The 18,847-nt window shown below is 39.0% G+C and overlaps 2 protein-coding genes across 2 annotated transcripts; one reads left to right on the forward strand and one right to left on the reverse strand.

Moving 5' to 3' along the window:
- Positions 1 to 167: 167 nt before the first annotated feature.
- On the reverse strand, positions 168 to 1,728 carry LOC125292418 (cytochrome c oxidase copper chaperone). Its single transcript, XM_048239690.1, has 4 exons — positions 1,566 to 1,728; positions 1,022 to 1,157; positions 791 to 896; positions 168 to 333 (listed from the first exon to the last, which is right to left on the reverse strand). Exons 2-3 carry the CDS (start codon positions 1,138 to 1,140, stop codon positions 812 to 814), a joined length of 204 nt encoding a protein of 67 aa, XP_048095647.1. The 5' UTR covers positions 1,141 to 1,157; positions 1,566 to 1,728; the 3' UTR covers positions 168 to 333; positions 791 to 811.
- Positions 1,729 to 9,259: 7,531 nt separating this feature from the next.
- Positions 9,260 to 17,631, forward strand: LOC125292443 (potassium/sodium hyperpolarization-activated cyclic nucleotide-gated channel 1-like). Its single transcript, XM_048239724.1, has 11 exons — positions 9,260 to 9,720; positions 10,131 to 10,326; positions 12,323 to 12,427; positions 12,514 to 12,651; positions 12,765 to 12,926; positions 13,067 to 13,160; positions 13,541 to 13,668; positions 15,130 to 15,276; positions 15,617 to 15,854; positions 16,018 to 16,185; positions 17,274 to 17,631. The coding sequence occupies exons 1-11, from the start codon at positions 9,452 to 9,454 to the stop codon at positions 17,408 to 17,410; spliced, it is 1,782 nt and encodes a 593-aa protein (XP_048095681.1). The 5' UTR covers positions 9,260 to 9,451; the 3' UTR covers positions 17,411 to 17,631.
- Positions 17,632 to 18,847: the final 1,216 nt, after the last annotated feature.

Here is an 18,847-nt window from a genome sequence, read left to right on the forward strand (position 1 = left end):
AAGTTGTTTGTCCCTCTTACTTCAAGCTTTGGCCTTCTGAATCCAAGTAATAAAATGTATGGCATATTATACAACAACCTTTGCTTGTGATGTGAAATTCCCAACAGAAAAGTGGCCTGTGTTGGAAGACACAGCAAACACATCTAACAGAGGAAAAACACAAACAATCTTGCATAGGATTGTTTATTTCACATTTGTTCAAAAACATATTCACAATTTCAGAGCATTAAGACAAACGTTCACGGTTCAGCAATCTTCCCTCAAAGGGAACATAAATAAAGCCTAGAGGAATATCCCTGGTTCTACTCCAAGCAGCACACCATCCAATACACACTGGAAAGAGAAGGGGGAAAAAAAGGAAAAACAGGTGACCAAATAAGCATTTTCAAACCACATGACCATCTGCATCAAACTGTACAGTTCATCTTGTTTTAAAATGAACGAACATGACTACTGCGGATTTAAAAGTTACAATAATATCACAGGGTAGAGTTTGCAGCTGCACGTTCCATTGACAGCTCAGCAAAGCACGTTCTGCAAGTGTCGCCATTTAACCCCACCCACTTCGGTACTCTATTGTGTCAAACCGCACACATGCATCATCCTTACAAATTAGCTCATCTGCGTGGATAGCACCAGATCAGATTAAAAAATATATATATATATATATATATATATACAAATAAATATCCATCAAATTATTTCAGCATCCCCTCATGATCACGAATACCAATTTGGTGGCAACTGGGTGGCCGCATTAGGGACAACCGAGTAGGAACTTCCAACTCACCTGTCTCAAGTCCTGAAGTAATCAAATCTTGAATCCAAGCGCCCTCATGCATTCCTTGTGAGCTTCGATGAGGCCTGTGCAACTTTCTTCTCCCTTCTCAATGATGCTGAAATAAATCAACAGATATAGTTAATTCAACACCGCAAACAACTCTGCCCCATGATGCTAAAAGGCAATCCTTATTCAGTATGATCTGTTGAGCTTTGCCTTTTGTCAATTTGAGATCCTTACCATGCATCCCTTTCTTTTTTGGTCTCTGGACACGCACAGCATGGTTTCAGTGGTTTCTTTTCCGCTCCCTCAATGGCAGCTGATGGTTCGGTAACGCTAGCGGCAGAGATGGACGACATATCGAGACGAGGGCAAACTGCAGAAATTGAAATACACGAATTGGATGCACTGAACATAGATAACAGAACAGGAACAGCACAATGACGCAAACTATCGGCTAGTTGTACATTAAAAGCATTTTCGTGCATCGCTTCCGCATGTTAACTATACGTTAACGTTAGCTGGGTAACGCTAACTTAACTGGACAGTAAGCCTTCATAAACCTTGTAACTAATAACATGTAAGAGGCTGTATCGTTATGCAATATTCCCAAACCAACTACCCAACTTGCCGTTAAAGCCATTGACGTAGTGAGTTGTATGTGCTAACGTTAGCATTAAAGCTAGCTATAACGTTATAGGACGTAAATTGGTCTTATAGCAAAATACAAAACATGGATCAAGTACACCGACTTCCAACAAAGAATTGTATTGCATGAACTTACTCGGTTTAGAAACAACTGCTGAAATCTTGAAAAGCTGGTGATATCGTGTACTCAGACAAATCCTGATGAACTACAGCCCTCTAACCATGTGTGTCCTTCCTTGCACAACATGAAACATGTCTGGTCTGACATAATCCATGACAAATGAATGCTGGGTAATGTAGATTTTAGTCGCGACAACGAGCAGGGATGGGGAACAGCTTCAGAAAGTAGAAGTCCCACTGTAACAGGTGATTTCACTCATTAATTAGCTCATCTACGTGGCTGAGGAATTGAGCTAATAAGAATCAGCTGAATGGTTGGATTCAATGAATGGTTGGAATAAATAATGTGGTTAGGCCTTGTAGTGAAAAAGAAAGTCACATGCCTCACATGGCGTTTTATCCTTTTTAGGACTATAATTAATTAATTAAATAAATGTTCTCTTGTCCAGCATACAGACCTCATGGGTCACTTTCCAAGTCTTACAGAATACCTTGCTTTGGATAGGTAACCAGCCAATATTAAAACTTCTCTATTAGCTGCTAGGGGTGGGCATATCGATCCAAATATCGGTATCGATACCAACATTGGTATTGGTATCGGATCCATACCAGCGTGATGGGATCGATACTTTAATTTCTGTTCACTTCCAATATCTCTCAATTTATTCAAAATGCATTGTTCCTGTTTCACCAAGGGCTAGCCTACAGTCATGCAAACACCATTCCTTTCACATAATTGCATGCCTGCTTTGCAATGTTTTGTTGCTGAAATATTTGTCAATTATTAACAGTGGAAATCATAAAATCATTAGTGGTCATGGAAATGTATTCAAGTTTAGCATATTGATGTTTTATTCACGTCATAAATCATGACACACTGTTCGGCCCATACATAAAAGTATAAACGGCTTTTAGTTACAAATATCAGTATTGGTATTGGTATCGGCAATACTGGCCCTATATTTAATTGGTATCGGATCGAAACCAAATTTTACAGTATCGCACACCACTATTAGCTACTTGCCTTGCAATGATCATTTACAGTCTACGGCACCAAGCCACAATAGCAGCACCTGCTGGTCAACCTGCACATAGCAACTGAAAACAAGCAGAATTTTCTAATAGCGTGGTGCTGATGAGGTGATAAAGCTCAAATTTCAATCTTGGTATCTTATATTGTTGAATTCTCATTCCTTAAAATAAAATTGTTATGGGCTTCTTGACTACTTATTTTCTTCTCCAGAAAGCCCCACCGTTTCCAAGGGTGATACCTTGTTGTGACCCCTTGACCCCTACTACAGCTGTGTTAGACTAACTGGTGGTTACTTTCAGAGCCATAGAAACCGCTCTGGCTACTTTAGCTGTGATCAGTGTAGAAAGATCTGGAAAAATGAAGGAAGGGGAGCGTACCTATGTTCCCTGGGTCCTATGTTCCCCGCTTTGTATGAGACCGGGGAACATAGGACCCTTTTTTAAAACCCTAACCATAACCCTAACCTCGAGCGGAACATAGGACCTGGGGAACATAGGGATGACCCCCCACACAATATGTCCAACATGAGTCACGCATTCGATTGGTGTAGGAGCACATGATGGAGCCAATCAAATGAATGAATCTCACTCTCAACGTGTGAGAGTTGGCAGCTCTGTAAGTTATGACATACAATTTAAGGAGTGAGTTGGCATTTTAAAGTTAAATAATCCTTTCAATAATCAGATATGTTGTGCGTTCATTGCCTATGTTGCTAATGTTCATAGGCTATCTAGCCAGAAGGATAACATCATATAGTTATTCAAAGGAATTCTGGGAAGTAATGTTCCATATCACAATCACCTGTGCTTATGAGTATAACATAAAGAAACAAGGAAGTGACTTATTTGTGCATGCACAAGTGTATTTTTATCTTTCACTATATCGAGTGACGTCAAAACGTTCTCCTAGGAGCTCTCGCAAAGCTCCTACTTCAACTGAGAAGTCCCCAATTCAGGTGTGACGTAATCCAGGTGAGGCATAACCGTACGGTTGTCGAGATATTCACAGAAAACAGTGTCTGCCCTACTCTCCTTTTGGGGGGTCAGTTGGTGGGCGATGGACCAAAACGAAAATCAATGGTTCTATGTCATCCTTGTGGGGCTACATGCCCACCCAGTTTTGTACAGCAGGGCCGGCTCTATAGGCATGGGCCAGGGTGGGTTAAGCCCTGCCAAGCATTGTGTCTTGCCCACCCAAACAGTCAAGAAGTCAAAGGTTTTTTTTTCCAACTGTGCATCTGTGCAGTGTGCAGTCTCAAACTCAGTTTGGATGTAGATGAGTTAATGTTGAGTGTAATGGTAGCTAGCTGGTACATAGCTGTGCAGTAGCCTAGGCTTATGTAGGCCTATGTGTGTTAGGTAACCGCCCCCCCTGATGCCTTAATGGAAAAGGCCATTTTTTACATGGATCTCTGTTTCTCAAAGTCACTGAGTGCTGTTGTTGGTATGAGAAAACGCCCCTAAAAACAATCAGTGCTAGAGTTGCTGCAGCCAACAGCTTAAACAGCCAGACAGCTACAGTACTATATACTATGGAGGGCATAATTTTAAATATGCCCCCATAGTGTACCACGGTAGCTGCCTACTCTAGCTGTTGGCAGGGATGGGCAAAAATACATCAAAATTATGTATTTTAAAATAAAATCTAAAATACCACAATCTTAAGTAATAAACTACAAAGTACTAGCCATGAAAACAAAATACTGAATATGTATTTTGAAAGTACTAAACATACTTTTTAAAAAGAGCATGATATATCACTTTGCAAACCTTCATCTATTTATTCATCAGTAGGCCTACACTGACTGTTGATTAAATGGACAATATTTCAGAGCAACAGCTCTTCTCTGCCTATGAGACATGCCATAAGCTGCAAACAGTCAACAGATCAATATGCTGACCTCCATGTTACATCTCCTAAATACTGTATCAGAGATGCACTCAAAAAGTCACAACTGAACTCGTCAAGCGATACAAAGTGGAGACAAGTCTCCTACATCGTCAATGCATGCCCAGATTGAGCAATGTTGCAGGGCAACCACATAACCGGTTCCATGTGTTCCGATTGGATGATTAAAGTTCTCAAGAAACTGATTATTAAAGTTCTAAAGAAACTTGAGGTTGGTATGAGGGAGTGTATTGTGTGTGTGAGCAACCTACAAGTTACTCATCTTGCACTGGATCATCCTCCTGAATCTCAATAGATCACAACAAGTCTGGACAAATTATGAATTAAATTAAATTTTCATCGTGTTACTTTAGGTGATACATGTCATGGGGCAACTTTTTGCAGGGCAACCTGGTTCCATGCGTTCAAATTGGATGAGATTGGGGTGTGTGTGTGTGAGCAACCTATACATTACTCATCTTGTACTCTATCATCTACTTGAGTCTCAATAATCTGATCACAACAACTCTGGCAAAATGACAAGTTAGCACCAATCAGAGGCTGCATTCATTGTTTTGCACTTTTATGAGATCACATCACCAAAAGTCCTAGACTATTGTGTATACGGGTGATTCTTCAATTGGGGGCAATTTTGCCATCTCAAATTTTAAATTATAAAATCAGGAAAAATTTGGTTTAAATTATGCCAAGACAATGCTTACATACTTTAATATGAAGGTATAATGCTGGCCACAACCGAGTTTAAATATATTTAAAATAATTTATATTTATTTGCCAACTGGCATTACAAAATGTCATTCCCATCACAACATCAAAAACTTGAAAATTAAATAAAATGATCTAACAAGGAGATAATTTAAACTCATTCATGTTGTAAACATTGTTAACCATCAACAATAAGTATAAATTCAAAATGCTCACATTCAGCAAATTACATATATTTTGATATTCTCACCATCAACATGTGATTTTCTGTGTTCAACAAAGTACACTTTTGTTTAATTTCTGGAAAAGTAGTTTTAGATATTTTTTCTTTGAATATGTGGATAAGTATTTCATTAAGCTTTTCATGTAGCAGCTCAATATTGACGATAAAGCTATTTTTAAAGTATTTTTACTGTAAATTAAGTAACGTGGCGGTAATGACATGCTGTTTTGGTAATGACATAGTGTTTTTTGTAATGACAAGCAATGAAAAAATGGGAATGTTTGAATAGACAAAAATAGGGACTAAACTAAACCAGAAACCTCTAAAAAAAATTCTAGAGAATCACATGAAACAATGGCATAAAACAGCAGAAAATATGAAAATACAGACCATAACTATATTGAGATTATTACCGGTAGGAAAAAGATGGCATGGTTTAACAATGCATATTTCAGGCCTAAAATGAAACCTCCTTGAAATATCGATTATTTATGCTTTTTTTCTTTTTGTTGTTTAATCTGCATCCCTAGTAAGATACAAATAAATGTTTCATGGCAACTGGTCATTGACAATTCTTAGGTATACTTCCAATGTTAAATGCGTGCTAGAGTGGACATCTGTAAAAGTTAAGGTTAAGTCAGTATAAGGTTAAATATTTGCATAAAATATTTGTAGGTCTAGCATTTATTATTGTTCCTTGACTGACAGAAAAAAGAGGTCTTCCTATACTTTCCCCCTGTATTCTCTAGACCTTTCTGCTAATGTCTTGGGAGTCATGCTGGTTGAAAAAAATAGGGTAAATTAGTTTTAGGAAGTAAGGTATCTCACTTGAGTTTCATTGCAACATCACACCATTAGGCTTCTTTGGCTTAATTTCTAAACAGATGATAAAATATAGATGGTGAAACAGAAAACTTGTCATTACCTAATGTCAATACATTACATACAGTACTCTGCTTGCAATAGTAAGTCCCTGACCCCCCCCACACACACTTACATCATCACTGTCATCACTTCACATACATACAGCACACTGCTTGCTACAGTAAGCCTCCTCTACATACTTGCTGCACACTGCCCCCACATACACAGCACATTGTCTTCAGGATCTTCTCCAACACACATCCTCTACATGCTTACAGCACACTGCCCCCACCTACCCACCTACACACTACACACACACACACACACAGTCACTGCTCCACTCCCCTCATCCCCACACACACATCTTCACTGTCATCACTCACATACATTACATACAGTACTCTGCTTGCAATAGTAAGTCCCTGCCCCCTACATACACAGCACATTATTTCATCAGGAAGCTTCTCAACACACATCCCCAACATACTTACAGCACACTGCCCCAATACACAGCACATTGTCTCATGGAGGAAGCTTCTCCAACACACATATTGCACACTGCCCTCTCCCCACATACACAGCACACTATCCCATCTCCCTGTCATCCCCCAACACACACACCAAGACCCCTGGCAGTTGGGTTAGCCCCTTGAGCCGTGGATCTGCCCAAGGTTTCTTCCTTGGTAAGGGAGTTTTTCCTTGCCCCTGTTGCTCGGGTGCTCCTTGTTGGTGCCCCCACCCAATCCCAATCCTCCCCCCACCTTTTTTTATGCAGCCCTTGCCACTTAATCTACTAAACCCCTCTTCTACTGCACTTTTACCCCCCCCCCCCCCATTAATGCACAAATAGGCTGACACCAGACATAATTTCACTGCATTTCTTACTTCCAGTAACTATATGCATGTGACAATAAACTTCCTTGTACCTTCAAAATTACCGCCATCACCATCACGACAAGTTTTGTGTTGGTAATGACGGTTGCGGTAATGACATTTTTCATCTTATTTCAGGAAAAAAGATGCTAGGTCATGGATTTGCTAACATCATTCATCAGCTAGTACAACATGAACTTTAAATACACATAAATAATGTGAATATTTCATTTTTTTCATAAAAATATTGCTGCAACAGCATTTATGGTAATGACGCTGAATAAGTCTACTCCATGATCAGAAGGAACACATGATTAAATTACTTACTTTTTCAGACATCAGATATCACTCTTCTCTCATGGCTGACATGTGCTTCCCTGTCACTATTAATTTCCATGGTTACAGCACAAACAAGTCTTATCCTAAAAAAATCCTAGTAGTAATCATAGACTGTCGTGGTAATGACGGTATTGTTGGGGGACAATACTAAATTGTTAAAAATATTCACAAATTGTATAGATGTGAACCAAAATAATGCATAAAATGCATTTTTAAGTTACTATTTAAACATATGTTGTGATTTTTTAATGAAATGATAACATTTAATCACATTTTAAGAACAGAAAAGTTTGAAAGTCTGGGTTGGGGACAAGGCCTAAGTAGCCAAATATTGGTGTTAAAAACAGTTTTAAAAATATAAATAATAAAGATTTTAGTGTATTACTTTTTTTGGTGGTGCAATAAACATTATTTGAAATAACTAAATTATTTATTTTGTAATATAGTATTTCTAACATGAATTTATAACCTGGGGACATAAAAGTTCCCCTAATTGAATAATGACCCATATGCAGCCCCTTCCACACTGAAATCACTTAATCACTTAACTGTAAACTTGACCAAAATGGATGGTCCTTTTTTGTTTATAAGGCATTACTGAGAAAGTTACTTTTTTACCTAATTTCTCTTCTGAACATGAACTCAATCTGCCACAATTCCTTCATGGTGATGTTGTGATGATGAAATACATGTATCAGAAATACTGCCTATCCCTGGTTGTTGGCTGTAGCAACTCAAGCTAGGTAGTATCGATTTTTCTGTGTTTGTGTTTTGTGTTACCGTATGTCCATTTTGATCCAATTTGACCGTTTTGCTATGTTGCCCACCCAAAATTTCTACCAGCCCACTCAAGTAGGCCTAGCAGGCCTAACCATGACCCTGTCTTGCAGCCTTTCAGTGTCTCAGGAATCGTTGACACACGTCTGACTTCCTATGATGCTGCTTTGCAACAGCTGTCAGAAGAATTATTAGCATATCATAATAACAATAACACCCAAACATTAATAAGTAAACAATAATAGATAGGTGGTAGAGGTAAGGAGGAGGAGTAGTTGGAGGCTTGTAAAGATGTTGACTGGTGTCATATGGGTTTTGAACTATTAGTCCATGAGCCACTACCACTTGGGGGGGCAAATTCTCACTATATTTTTCTGAAAGCTACATCCATGGATTTCTATGGAACGTCACGAAACATGCGTGCGCAACCAAGAGGCAGAAAGCACCATAGAACAGCAAAAGAGCAAAAGAATAAGAGTTTTTGTGCTGAAAACTGCACCAATTCAAAATCACGATGGTTAGAGAATGCTAAATATGTTCAATATCCCTAACGGAATGCATGTCTTTGCCAAAAATGACAAAATACGATGTTATATTAATAATCCAAATGAACGTCAAACTTTGAAATATAGTCTGAAATGAGATGTTATTATCATTGAGACAACAGGGTTAGTTTATAAAAAAAATCCGAGGTTAAGTTTATAGCATTTAGCCTTTGTGGCTGTACGGCAGCCTTCAAAGTTGACCTCTGATTTGAAAAAAAGGAAATTCCGCCTATTGGCTTTTTTTGTTAAAACACTCATAAGAGCCCAGAAAATAATCCAAACCTTATTATTACTGATGGATATGTGGTGTTTGATGTTGGCATTCATATTTTGACTCATTATGATTTTGATTCCCCCCCAAGTGGTAGTGACACGCCCCTTTTTGGGCCTGTGGCTCATGGGTTTGAAGCAACAGAAACTCTGGTGAGCGTGAGGGACAAGATTCTAGAGCCCTCCTTTGGTCCACAGGTCCCTAGCCAACTGGAACATACAGATGCTAAACATGTTAACACCATTAACATTAGCTTCTACATCTAGCTGAAGTCAGTGAAACAGTGGTGGCAAAATTTGTTTGTAAAGCTTTCAAAGCTGAATAATCCCTTACCTGTCATCGCTTTTTTATCACAAACTTTGTGATGAAAACTGATGAAAAACAGAGTTCAACGGTCTCTCACCGACGTGCTAACGATACAATGGAAAATGCTGGCAACGACATTGAAGTTGAAATTGAAGATAAACCTTACAGCAGATGTGGTCGCGTCAAATCTCATCTGTTTGAACTGTTTCTTCCAAAGTTCAACAAACAGTCTTCATACATTTTTGGAAGCGAAATTGCCTTTAATGCGGAATGTGATCGTCAAAGGCAAGCAGGGGTATTTGTAATACATCCCCTTAGTTCAATAAGGTGAGTTCAAATTAACATTAACGTTAGCATCTAACCAAAGATTAACAATCTTTGATCTAACTGTTTGATGCTAGTATAGAAGTTAGCTTTATGTTTTCTGAAGAAATCGATCTAACATTATCTACTAGATAATTATTAACTAGATAGACACGGCATTGAAAAAAGAAATAATAAATATTTAATCATCTTGCAACTTCTGAAATATCATACAAAATATGAAGTATTTTTAAGTTAGCATGACAAAAACAAGTTAGCCAACATTAACTAACGTTAACGTTAACTCAAATTCAATCTAAACAGGACTACCCAGGGCTGTACATTAAGTCTTCAATTTACCTAACCTTTTTCAAGATAAGCAGTGTCCATAAAACAACATAACATGTAGTGATTACTTTGTATCTACATTGCAGGCACAATTATGTCCTGGTCATGGTCATATTGACTTTTTTAAACCTTTTGTCAATTCCAATGGAAATAGCCTATTCTGAGGAGGTTGTCGGAGCAGCTCGGACACTCTGGAAATTGTTCAATGTGTTTTCGGACTTATTGTTTCTTCTGGATATTTACCTGAACTTTAGAATGGGTATTCTCTCAGATAGCAATGAGGTATGAATGGTATGACTTATATTTTATTGTTATGGTTTAGTAAAATGTGGAAGTATACGTTTGTGTACCTTTGTATACTTTCACTAGGAAATTGTTACCCAATTTTATCCACTATCCCTATTGTCAGCTAAAGAAACAACTCAAGGCATCTTATTTAGGACAAATAGTTGCACTTTTGTTTAACAGCATTTTCTTCACATATAAGGGGTTTGCACGGCGTGTCATCAGATCGGACGTCGCCGTATTGGCGTACTCGCACCATAACCTCCTGAGAACCAATCCATAGACCTATGTCCTCTGTAGTGGACATACGTTCTAGAAGCATACCCCTTTACCCCTTTGAGCTATTCTATCAATTCCTGTGGTGTTTTAAAGAGGACATCCTGGGCTTTCTAATGATATATCATGTGATTGGCTGGGTTGCTGGGAACCTCCTCTTCCTGGTTCTCAAAAATGGTTGACATCAAAACAAGCACATTTTATGGAAGGAGGAGAGATAAGTCAAATAGTGTCTTCTTATTAAGCATTCATTATGCTGGCAATATGGTCTTGTTAATGAAAATGTCAGGAATCATATGATTAATTTTGAAAGAAGTTAAGTTATTTACATTTTGAAATAATAGTGACTTTATGAATGTCCATTATAATGGACACCAGGACCAAAATATTTAGATTTTTTGGGAAATTTAGGAGATCATTTGTATAGGATGAATGAGGGGGGTCAGATTTGGAGCTCTCAGGTGATGAGTGAGTGAAACAGAGATGAGGACTATGAACCTGTGCCTCAAGAAGATAGCGAGGAAGAGTAAGACTAAAAAATGAATTATCGCAGATGAAAGAAAAACATGAAAATGAAATGAACAATCCAGAAAAAAGAAATACAACTGTCCAAAAAGGCAAATAAAGTAGTCTAGAAGGATAAATAACATTTTCCCTTATATTTGGTTAAGTTTACCCTTAATTTAATACCACTAAAAGCATAATTTGTCCATTTTTGTCTATTTTCATGGCTACCTTTTCATAGTAAAACGGTCCTTTTGTCCACCACAGGGGACATGCTATAAAATTTAAAAAAAAAAAAAAAAAATTTGTAAGATGTTTTTTTTAATCCTAAATAGAAAGGAAATCAAAAAAAAAAAAAGAAATTGTTGGACACTTTTTTTTCTTGGTTCCCAGGAGGTTAAGAAAGCATAGGCACTGAAGTATATTCCGAACGTCATCAATAAAAATGTCTAATTAGTGCCTGTTTTAGGTTGTACCAATAGGTCAGACCGAGAAAAACATCTGGAGTATTATCGACTTCCAAAAGTTATTAAAATCCAGGGAGAATAATCAGGGATGGATTACTGCACGGGCCTACCGGGCCCAGGCCCAAGGGGTCAGGGGGCCCTGAAGCCCAAGCCTTTGCATGGAATCACTGCCTCAATATCAACAAATCAGGATGTAGGCTATTAATCTGATTGAATTAAAGTATTGACCATCCCCAAAATGCACCAGAATATAGGAAATCACATCAAACAAATTAAAACATTTCTGGGAGAGGACCCCCAAACCCCCCCTCCCACATATGCAACAATTAGTGGGGGGCCCTTAATACATCTGGGCCCAGGGGCCCGAAAGTTCATAATCCGTCCATGAGAATAATGCGAGAAGTTATCAGAGGAAAGGAGGCGCTCCCTCAACCATCTGCACCGCCAATAAACCGTAATTTCTCGAAATATCGCACCTTTTTTGTGGTCCAAGTCCTGCCCTATATGCCTTTGTATCTTAGATGCATTTTGATGAGCTTTTCTGTTGTTTACACACGGCTACAATCACATAAGATATCCAAAGTGCATAATACTCCATTGTACTTCATTCACTGAGTACCACCAACATGGCCGCGCGTGCTGGGTTACCCTGGTTACCGGCCAGAACGTGACGTCCGTGCAAACCCCTTATTGTTGTGCAGTGTGGACAGCATATTAACAAACAATTTATTGGCCTTCTTTTTCAGATAGCAATCATTGATGTAAAGGTTATTGCCAAGAATTATTTGAAGACTTGGTTTATTCCAGATGCAATAGCTTCATTCCCTGTTGACTTCATCATTGCCATTGCAGTAAATTAACTCATTACTATTCTCAAATTATGTCTGAAATGTCAAACTATTGGTTGAATTGTGACAGAAAATACAACCTCTTCTAGGAGCACTGGAATGACAAGGACACAAAATCACTGCAAGGTGCCAAAATTATGCGGATTCTTATGTTTGCAAGAATTCTTAGTCTTGTTCGTCTCCTTCGTGTGTCACGGCTAGTGAGATTCTTCAGTGAGTTGGAACAGGTACATATCTGGAACAGTGTGGTGCTTTCTTTCAGATGTTCTCTCTGTTTCCATCTACAGGGCCCATCATTTCGGTATAACTTTTCATGTTTTACTCTCTTTCCTTTTCTCAGATGTCTAATGCAAATCTGGAAGGTGTCCGTATCTTCTTAAGAGTCATTGGTTTATTCATGATGATGTTTATTCTGTGCCACTGGAATGGTTGCATACAGTATTTTGTGCCTTTGCTGGCAAACTTCCCACCAGACTGCTGGGTTAAACACGAAGACCTCATGGTGAATTGTTACTATGGCATATTTACTTGAATGAAACACTGTTGCTTGGTTGCCTATATTTTATTGGACGAAAAGCAAGGAACTTAATTTTGGGTATGTATGGATGTTAGACATTATTTTCTTTTTTTTACATCTTACAGAATTCTACGTCAACGGAGAAGTACACTTTTGGAATCTTTCGAGCCCTTTCTCACATGATTGGGATATCCTACGGCTCTGAAAACCCTCCAACTAGTAGGTTCATCACCAAACACCAAAGAGCACTACAGTAGTTTGTTTTCCAAAATGTTAAAAATACTGTTAATGATGCATCATAGCTAGAAGGTTACTATGTATATATATATATATATATATATATATATATATCAGAGACTATATATTTTTCATCCCTACAAAAATTCAGAGACTGCATATTTTTCATCCTACGGTTGCCGAGTGACTTTCAAATGAGTTGGCGGTTATATTCAAAATTAAGAGGCCACTGCAAATTTAAATATGACCGTCAACTCATTTTAATGTCACTCAGCAACCGTAGGATGACATCAGAAAAATGTGCAGTGGTCTCTTCATTTTTTCCAGGGCTGAATGTGCATGATGTATTCCTATTGTTTTAGATGAGGTGGAACTGTGGATTGTCATGACCAGCATGGTATCTGGGGCACTGATGTACGCTATTATGGTTGCTAATGCTGCTGCCATGATGTCCAATGTGGATGCACCCTCCAAAGTCTATAAAAACAAGGTAGTGGATTAAGTTTTTTTTTTTACAATGATCCAGAATTATTTTTTTTGCCATATTAAACATCTTTATTCACCCTCTGCCTGTGCAACAGCAATCATAAGAGCTATATTTTCCGCATATACTTTTATCATACTACTTTCTGTGTGAATATCATGATTTTTAGCTTGGTTAAAACCAGACTGCTTCTCAAATCTCACTTGAGATTGCGAGTGGGCCTGGAGAGGCATAAATCAGCCCAGCCATTGGTTGTGTTGAATGAAACAGGTTCGTCTGGGTTCATCTAGGCTACATGATGTTACTTGACAGTGTTTCCCCTAGAAATTTTTCCAGCAGCGGTGCTGTTGATCGTCGGAACCCCAAAAAAAAAGAAAATGAAAAAAAAATGACTCCTTAAATGGTGACTTCTGGTGGATTTTTTCAGATTGAGTGTTACAAATTATGACATAACCATCAACACAAGCATTTACAAAGCATGATTATTGCAGTACTTGAACAGGATTATTCATGTTTTTCTTTCACCTTTTTCATTTACATTATTAGTAATTAGCCACTGTACAACTGTACACTGTAGGCCACTGTACAAACTATTACTATTTAGAATTATTTATGATACATGATGCATTCAAAAATAATTGATGTCCTATTTTTTTTTTTTATTAACTTTTGCACAGCACTGTATAAACTATATAGACTTCTCTTTCATGTCATTACACTGTATTGGTGCTATGCAAGTCGAATTGAGTGCCTGTCACTTTAAGGCTGTGACGGCCCGTGGGGCTTGCTTGATTCTCACGGTTTTAAGCTAATTTAGTAGTGTTGTTATGCATGGTGCATAAGAATATGTGGATGAAATGAATTATGTTTTCCATGTCATTTGGTAAAATAAATGCTCAAAAAGCTTTGGTGAGCTCTACAGGAATTACAAACTATCTCCAGATGTAAATGGTTGCGTATCCTATTACTCAAATTCAATTAAACCCACCAATAGGCTAGCTAGACCTTAGTTTCACAGCCTAGGTATTTTAGCAACACAGGGCTTGAAAGCATTGCCTGTATCACAAACAAAAACGAAGCAATGCGTGGAATTTATCTGGAAATAGGCTACTGAAGGTAGGGACGAGCTACCTCGCTGGCGTGTTTAATTTGGTTCCTTGGTTAACATAATGTAGGCTACGTTTTTTTGCACAAAATTGCATCTGCTAATAAACTTAAACATAAACACAAACAAGCATGATCTCCTTTGGAATCCCTGACTGCGCCTTCAACGTTAGACTACTGTTATTTGTTGACATCAAACCTGAACGAACGGCAGCTGTTCCTGAAGTTCACTTTATTTTTTTTTAATTAGGCAACTTTTTTGGCAGTGGCGCTTGAATTCCAAGAGCGCCGCTGCGCCGCTGATGAATACATTGTAGGGGAAACACTGCTTGAATGCAATGCCATACATAAAATGTTTTTCAGCTGAATCATCTGGACGACTACATGACCTACAGGAAACTACCAAGAGATCTACGTAAACGCATGCATGACTACTACCAAGCGCGCTATGGCGGGAAGTGGTTTGATGAAAGGGAAATTCTCAGTTTGCTCTCCAAATCTTTAAAAGAGGTACCAGGAAAACTTTTACTGTTTTTTTCTGTGTTCTATTATTATTATTATTATTATTATTATTATTATTATTGTTGTTGTCTATGTAGTAGTAGTATGTAGTAGTAGTAGTAGTGGTTGTTAAAGACAAAAAATATGGCCATTATATTGTGAGAGCTTAGATGTAGTGAAATTTTGAGAAAGTCAACCTCAAAAAGATAGCTCAGCATTTGCTCTGTACGCATGTTGATCCAGTCCAGTCCGCTTGAACTACAAACATTACAATGTCATACTCCTTAAGTAAATACCACTAGTCCACTGATCAGAGTTTTGCTTCTATCTACCTCCTCATTGGCTGCAGGAGATTCTGAATGTCCTGTGTGCCAGTATGCTGGAGCGCACGCCAATGTTCCAGGACCGTGACTCCAGCTTCATCAACGCCATCCTGCTGGAGCTACACTACGAGGTGTTCCTGAAGGGGGATGTCATCGTGCATCAAAACGCCCCGGGCGACCGCATGTTCTTCATCGAGTACGGCCAGGTCCTTGTGGCCACTGACACCTTCAAGATAGAGCTGTGTGACGGAAACTACTTTGGCGGTGGGTGGGGTTTTTCATTTCAGTTGAGCTTTAAAAGTCACAAATTGACAAAGCCTATGTCCTTGTCTCACAGTTTAGTGGTGTTGTTATGACTCCTCTTTCTTGTGTGGCATTCCTCTTGTCTCTCTCTTACTCTGGTGGTTTGGTGCGCTCCTTTTGACAGAGATCTGCCTGTTGACCAGAGGGAAGCGTGTGGCCTCGGTCACTGCTTTGTCCACTTGCCACCTCTTCTCCCTCTCTGTGGACAGTTTCAATAAGGTGCTGGAATGCTTTCCGGATGTCCACCAGGATATCATGAGCACAGCATTGGCGAGACAGGCAGACCTTGAGAGTAAGTATTTTCCCCAGCAGTCTAGTATGCTCCCCGTAAAACTGGCTGTATCTTGGAAAGTATTGATCTTACATAATACATTTTACAGTGTGTCTCCTGGGTAACATAGGTACACCTGGTAATTGTTTCAGAATGTTTTGAGACCTAAGTGCGTGGGTCCTGGTTGAATTGACATGGAATGACACTATAGGTTTTGAGAAACATATACTGCCATTCAGACAATGCCTGGGACAGCCGTGGCCTACAGGTTAGCGCTTCGGACTTGTAACCGGAGGGTTGCCGGTTCGAACCCCGACCATTAGGCATGGCTGAAGTGCCCTTGAGCAAGGCACCTAACCTTGCCCTAACCCTCACTGCTCCCCGAGCACTGCTGTTGATGCAGGCCGCTCACTGCGCCGGAATTAGTGTGTGCTTCACCTCATTGTGTGTTCACTGTGTGCTGAGTGTGTTTCACTAATTCACGGATTGGGATAAATGCAGAAACCAAATTTCCTTCATGGGATCAAAAGAGTTTATATACTTATACTTATACTTATACTTTACTTAGTCTTTTCAAGGGAAGACCTTGAGTATTTCAGGAAAATAAGGCCAAAATGAATTCTGCACATATTTAAATAGTATTTCTCCATAGAGGAAGAGTCCAGGTGCTAAAATGGCCTGTCTGCAGTCCAAAGATTTGTCAAATTAGGTTCATAATGGAATGAAAAACATGACTAAGAATACCCCATACTGTTGAGCAACTGAAATCCTATATCGGGGAGTAATGGGACAACATTTCATTCTCAAAACTCTAGCACATTCAAAATGAACATAATATTTTCCATGAAATAGACCAAATTTTCATTTTCAATATTTGATATGTTGGCTATGTCCTTTTTGCTGCTAAATATGGGTTTACGAGACTTGTATATTATCACATTCTGTTTTATTTGCATTTTACACAACGTCCCAACTTTTTATATTTTGGGGTTGTAATGCATTTTTTTATAAAGCTCCTTTCACCTAAAGTTGCTTTTATATATATATACCAGTTTCACAGAGCACCTGTGAATTGAATGTGTGTGATTGTGTTTGTGTTTGTTTGTTAGACGCTGAGAACCCCTGCACGGAGACAGAGAGTTGTGAGACTGTGGAGAATCCCACCACTTCAGGTTTAAATGACCACGCTGAGGAGGAGTTAGGAGAACCCAGCCTTGGGACTTGGAGAATGAACTGGATGAAATAATGAACGGGATCGGATAAATGGAAACTTAGTTTTAGTCTTGAGAGTTTTTGAGTTGTTTTGATGAGCTTTCTGAACTTCTTTTGATGAACTTGAATTTCTTTAACTTTTTGGAATTTTGTTTGCTTAATGTAATGAACTATTTCGAATTTTGTATCCAAAGGTAATTCATCTATGCCTTATTAAATGTTGACCCTAATAGAATTAAAGAATATTGAATGTCATAGACTGATACTCATTTTTTTCAGTGTAATTATTTACAGAGCCTTAGGTCATCATTGGAAAACACCATTAAGCTGATGAACAACCTCACAGCCTAATGTAGTGTACATGAAGTATTGGCCCAGTGAAACTGCGTTAAAATTGCTGTAAAAAGTATTTACCAATAGCATTTTCCATATTTAGATTCAGAAGTAATCCTCCTTACGATACTTGGCAGGCAGGAATGTTTGGAATGTCTGTTTGGAGGTTTCCCCGAGTGGTTCACACGGTTTAGGGGTTCTCAGTATTCCTGATGCCCCCTTGGTTTCCCTGAGTGGTTCACACGGTTTAGGGGTTCTCAGTATTCCTGATGCCCATTTGGTTGACATGTCTTTCACGGCTGTAAATTCGTTTTGCTGCATGCTTGATTGTTTTAACATGATTCTGTTTTAGTAAAATGGGAATATTTGAATGAATTCATACATGCTTTGAGCAGGGGGAGACGAGTCATTTCATTGCGGAAGGGTGCCTGGAGCACGATGGGAAACCTTGGCCGTTGCAGTTGGCCTGTGTTTAAATGGTATCTGCAGTAGAGCATCTCTTTTGGCAATAGCTGCCATAATGCTAAGCCAGCCAAAAAACATCACTTACAGGAGCTTTAAAACTTAATATTGTGAACAGATAGTAACTGAGTATTCAGTGTGACTGTGTGACCCTCTTGACATCACTGCAGCAACATTCAACAGCACACATGACCACAGAACCTGGCAACACGACTGGTATCATTCTTTGAAAACATAAATTATTCATTGCTATCAAGTCGCCCTTTATTTCACTCTATTGGTTTTTGGCGGCCGTGCAGAAGTAGCCCAGTGTATCATACGCCTATGCTTGTGTTCATATGATATGGTTTCATTCAGTTCTGGTATAGACTACATATCCCTCATTTCTCACCTGACAACCTCTCTCTCTCTCTCTCTCTCTCTCTCTCTCTCTCTCTGTCTTATTCTCTCTCTGTTTCTTTCCCTGCCTCTCATTAGCATTGACCCCTAATCTCTCGTTATTAATTAATGCAGCAGTTATTCCCGTTACCCCAGACCTCATCGGCCTGCAGCAGAGCGTGCACGCAGCACGCAGCACACGACCCGGAGCCAGCTGACTGGTTCAGATGACTATAATTGTGATACTGAAAACCGGCCAGCGAGCATCGTTTCTGGCGGGGGCCAGGTGAGCCTCCCG

The sequence above is a fragment of the Alosa alosa genome, chromosome 3 (genome assembly GCF_017589495.1).
Source record: "Alosa alosa isolate M-15738 ecotype Scorff River chromosome 3, AALO_Geno_1.1, whole genome shotgun sequence".
Taxonomy (NCBI): Eukaryota; Metazoa; Chordata; class Actinopteri; order Clupeiformes; family Clupeidae; genus Alosa; species Alosa alosa.

What these genes read in the sequence shown, in the direction of transcription:
- LOC125292418 (XM_048239690.1), bottom strand. Translation starts at nt 1,140, where the DNA reads ATGTCGTCCATCTCTGCCGCTAGCGTTACCGAACCATCAGCTGCCATT. An exon ending in AAAAAAGAAAGGGATGCATG is followed by an intron (nt 897 to 1,021) that starts GTAAGGATCTCA and finishes GATTTATTTCAG; the next exon opens with CATCATTGAGAAGGGAGAAG.
- LOC125292443 (XM_048239724.1), top strand. Translation starts at nt 9,452, where the DNA reads ATGAAAACTGATGAAAAACAGAGTTCAACGGTCTCTCACCGACGTGCT. An exon ending in TCTTCAGTGAGTTGGAACAG is followed by an intron (nt 12,652 to 12,764) that starts GTACATATCTGG and finishes TCCTTTTCTCAG; the next exon opens with ATGTCTAATGCAAATCTGGA. An exon ending in GAGACAGGCAGACCTTGAGA is followed by an intron (nt 16,186 to 17,273) that starts GTAAGTATTTTC and finishes TTTGTTTGTTAG; the next exon opens with ACGCTGAGAACCCCTGCACG.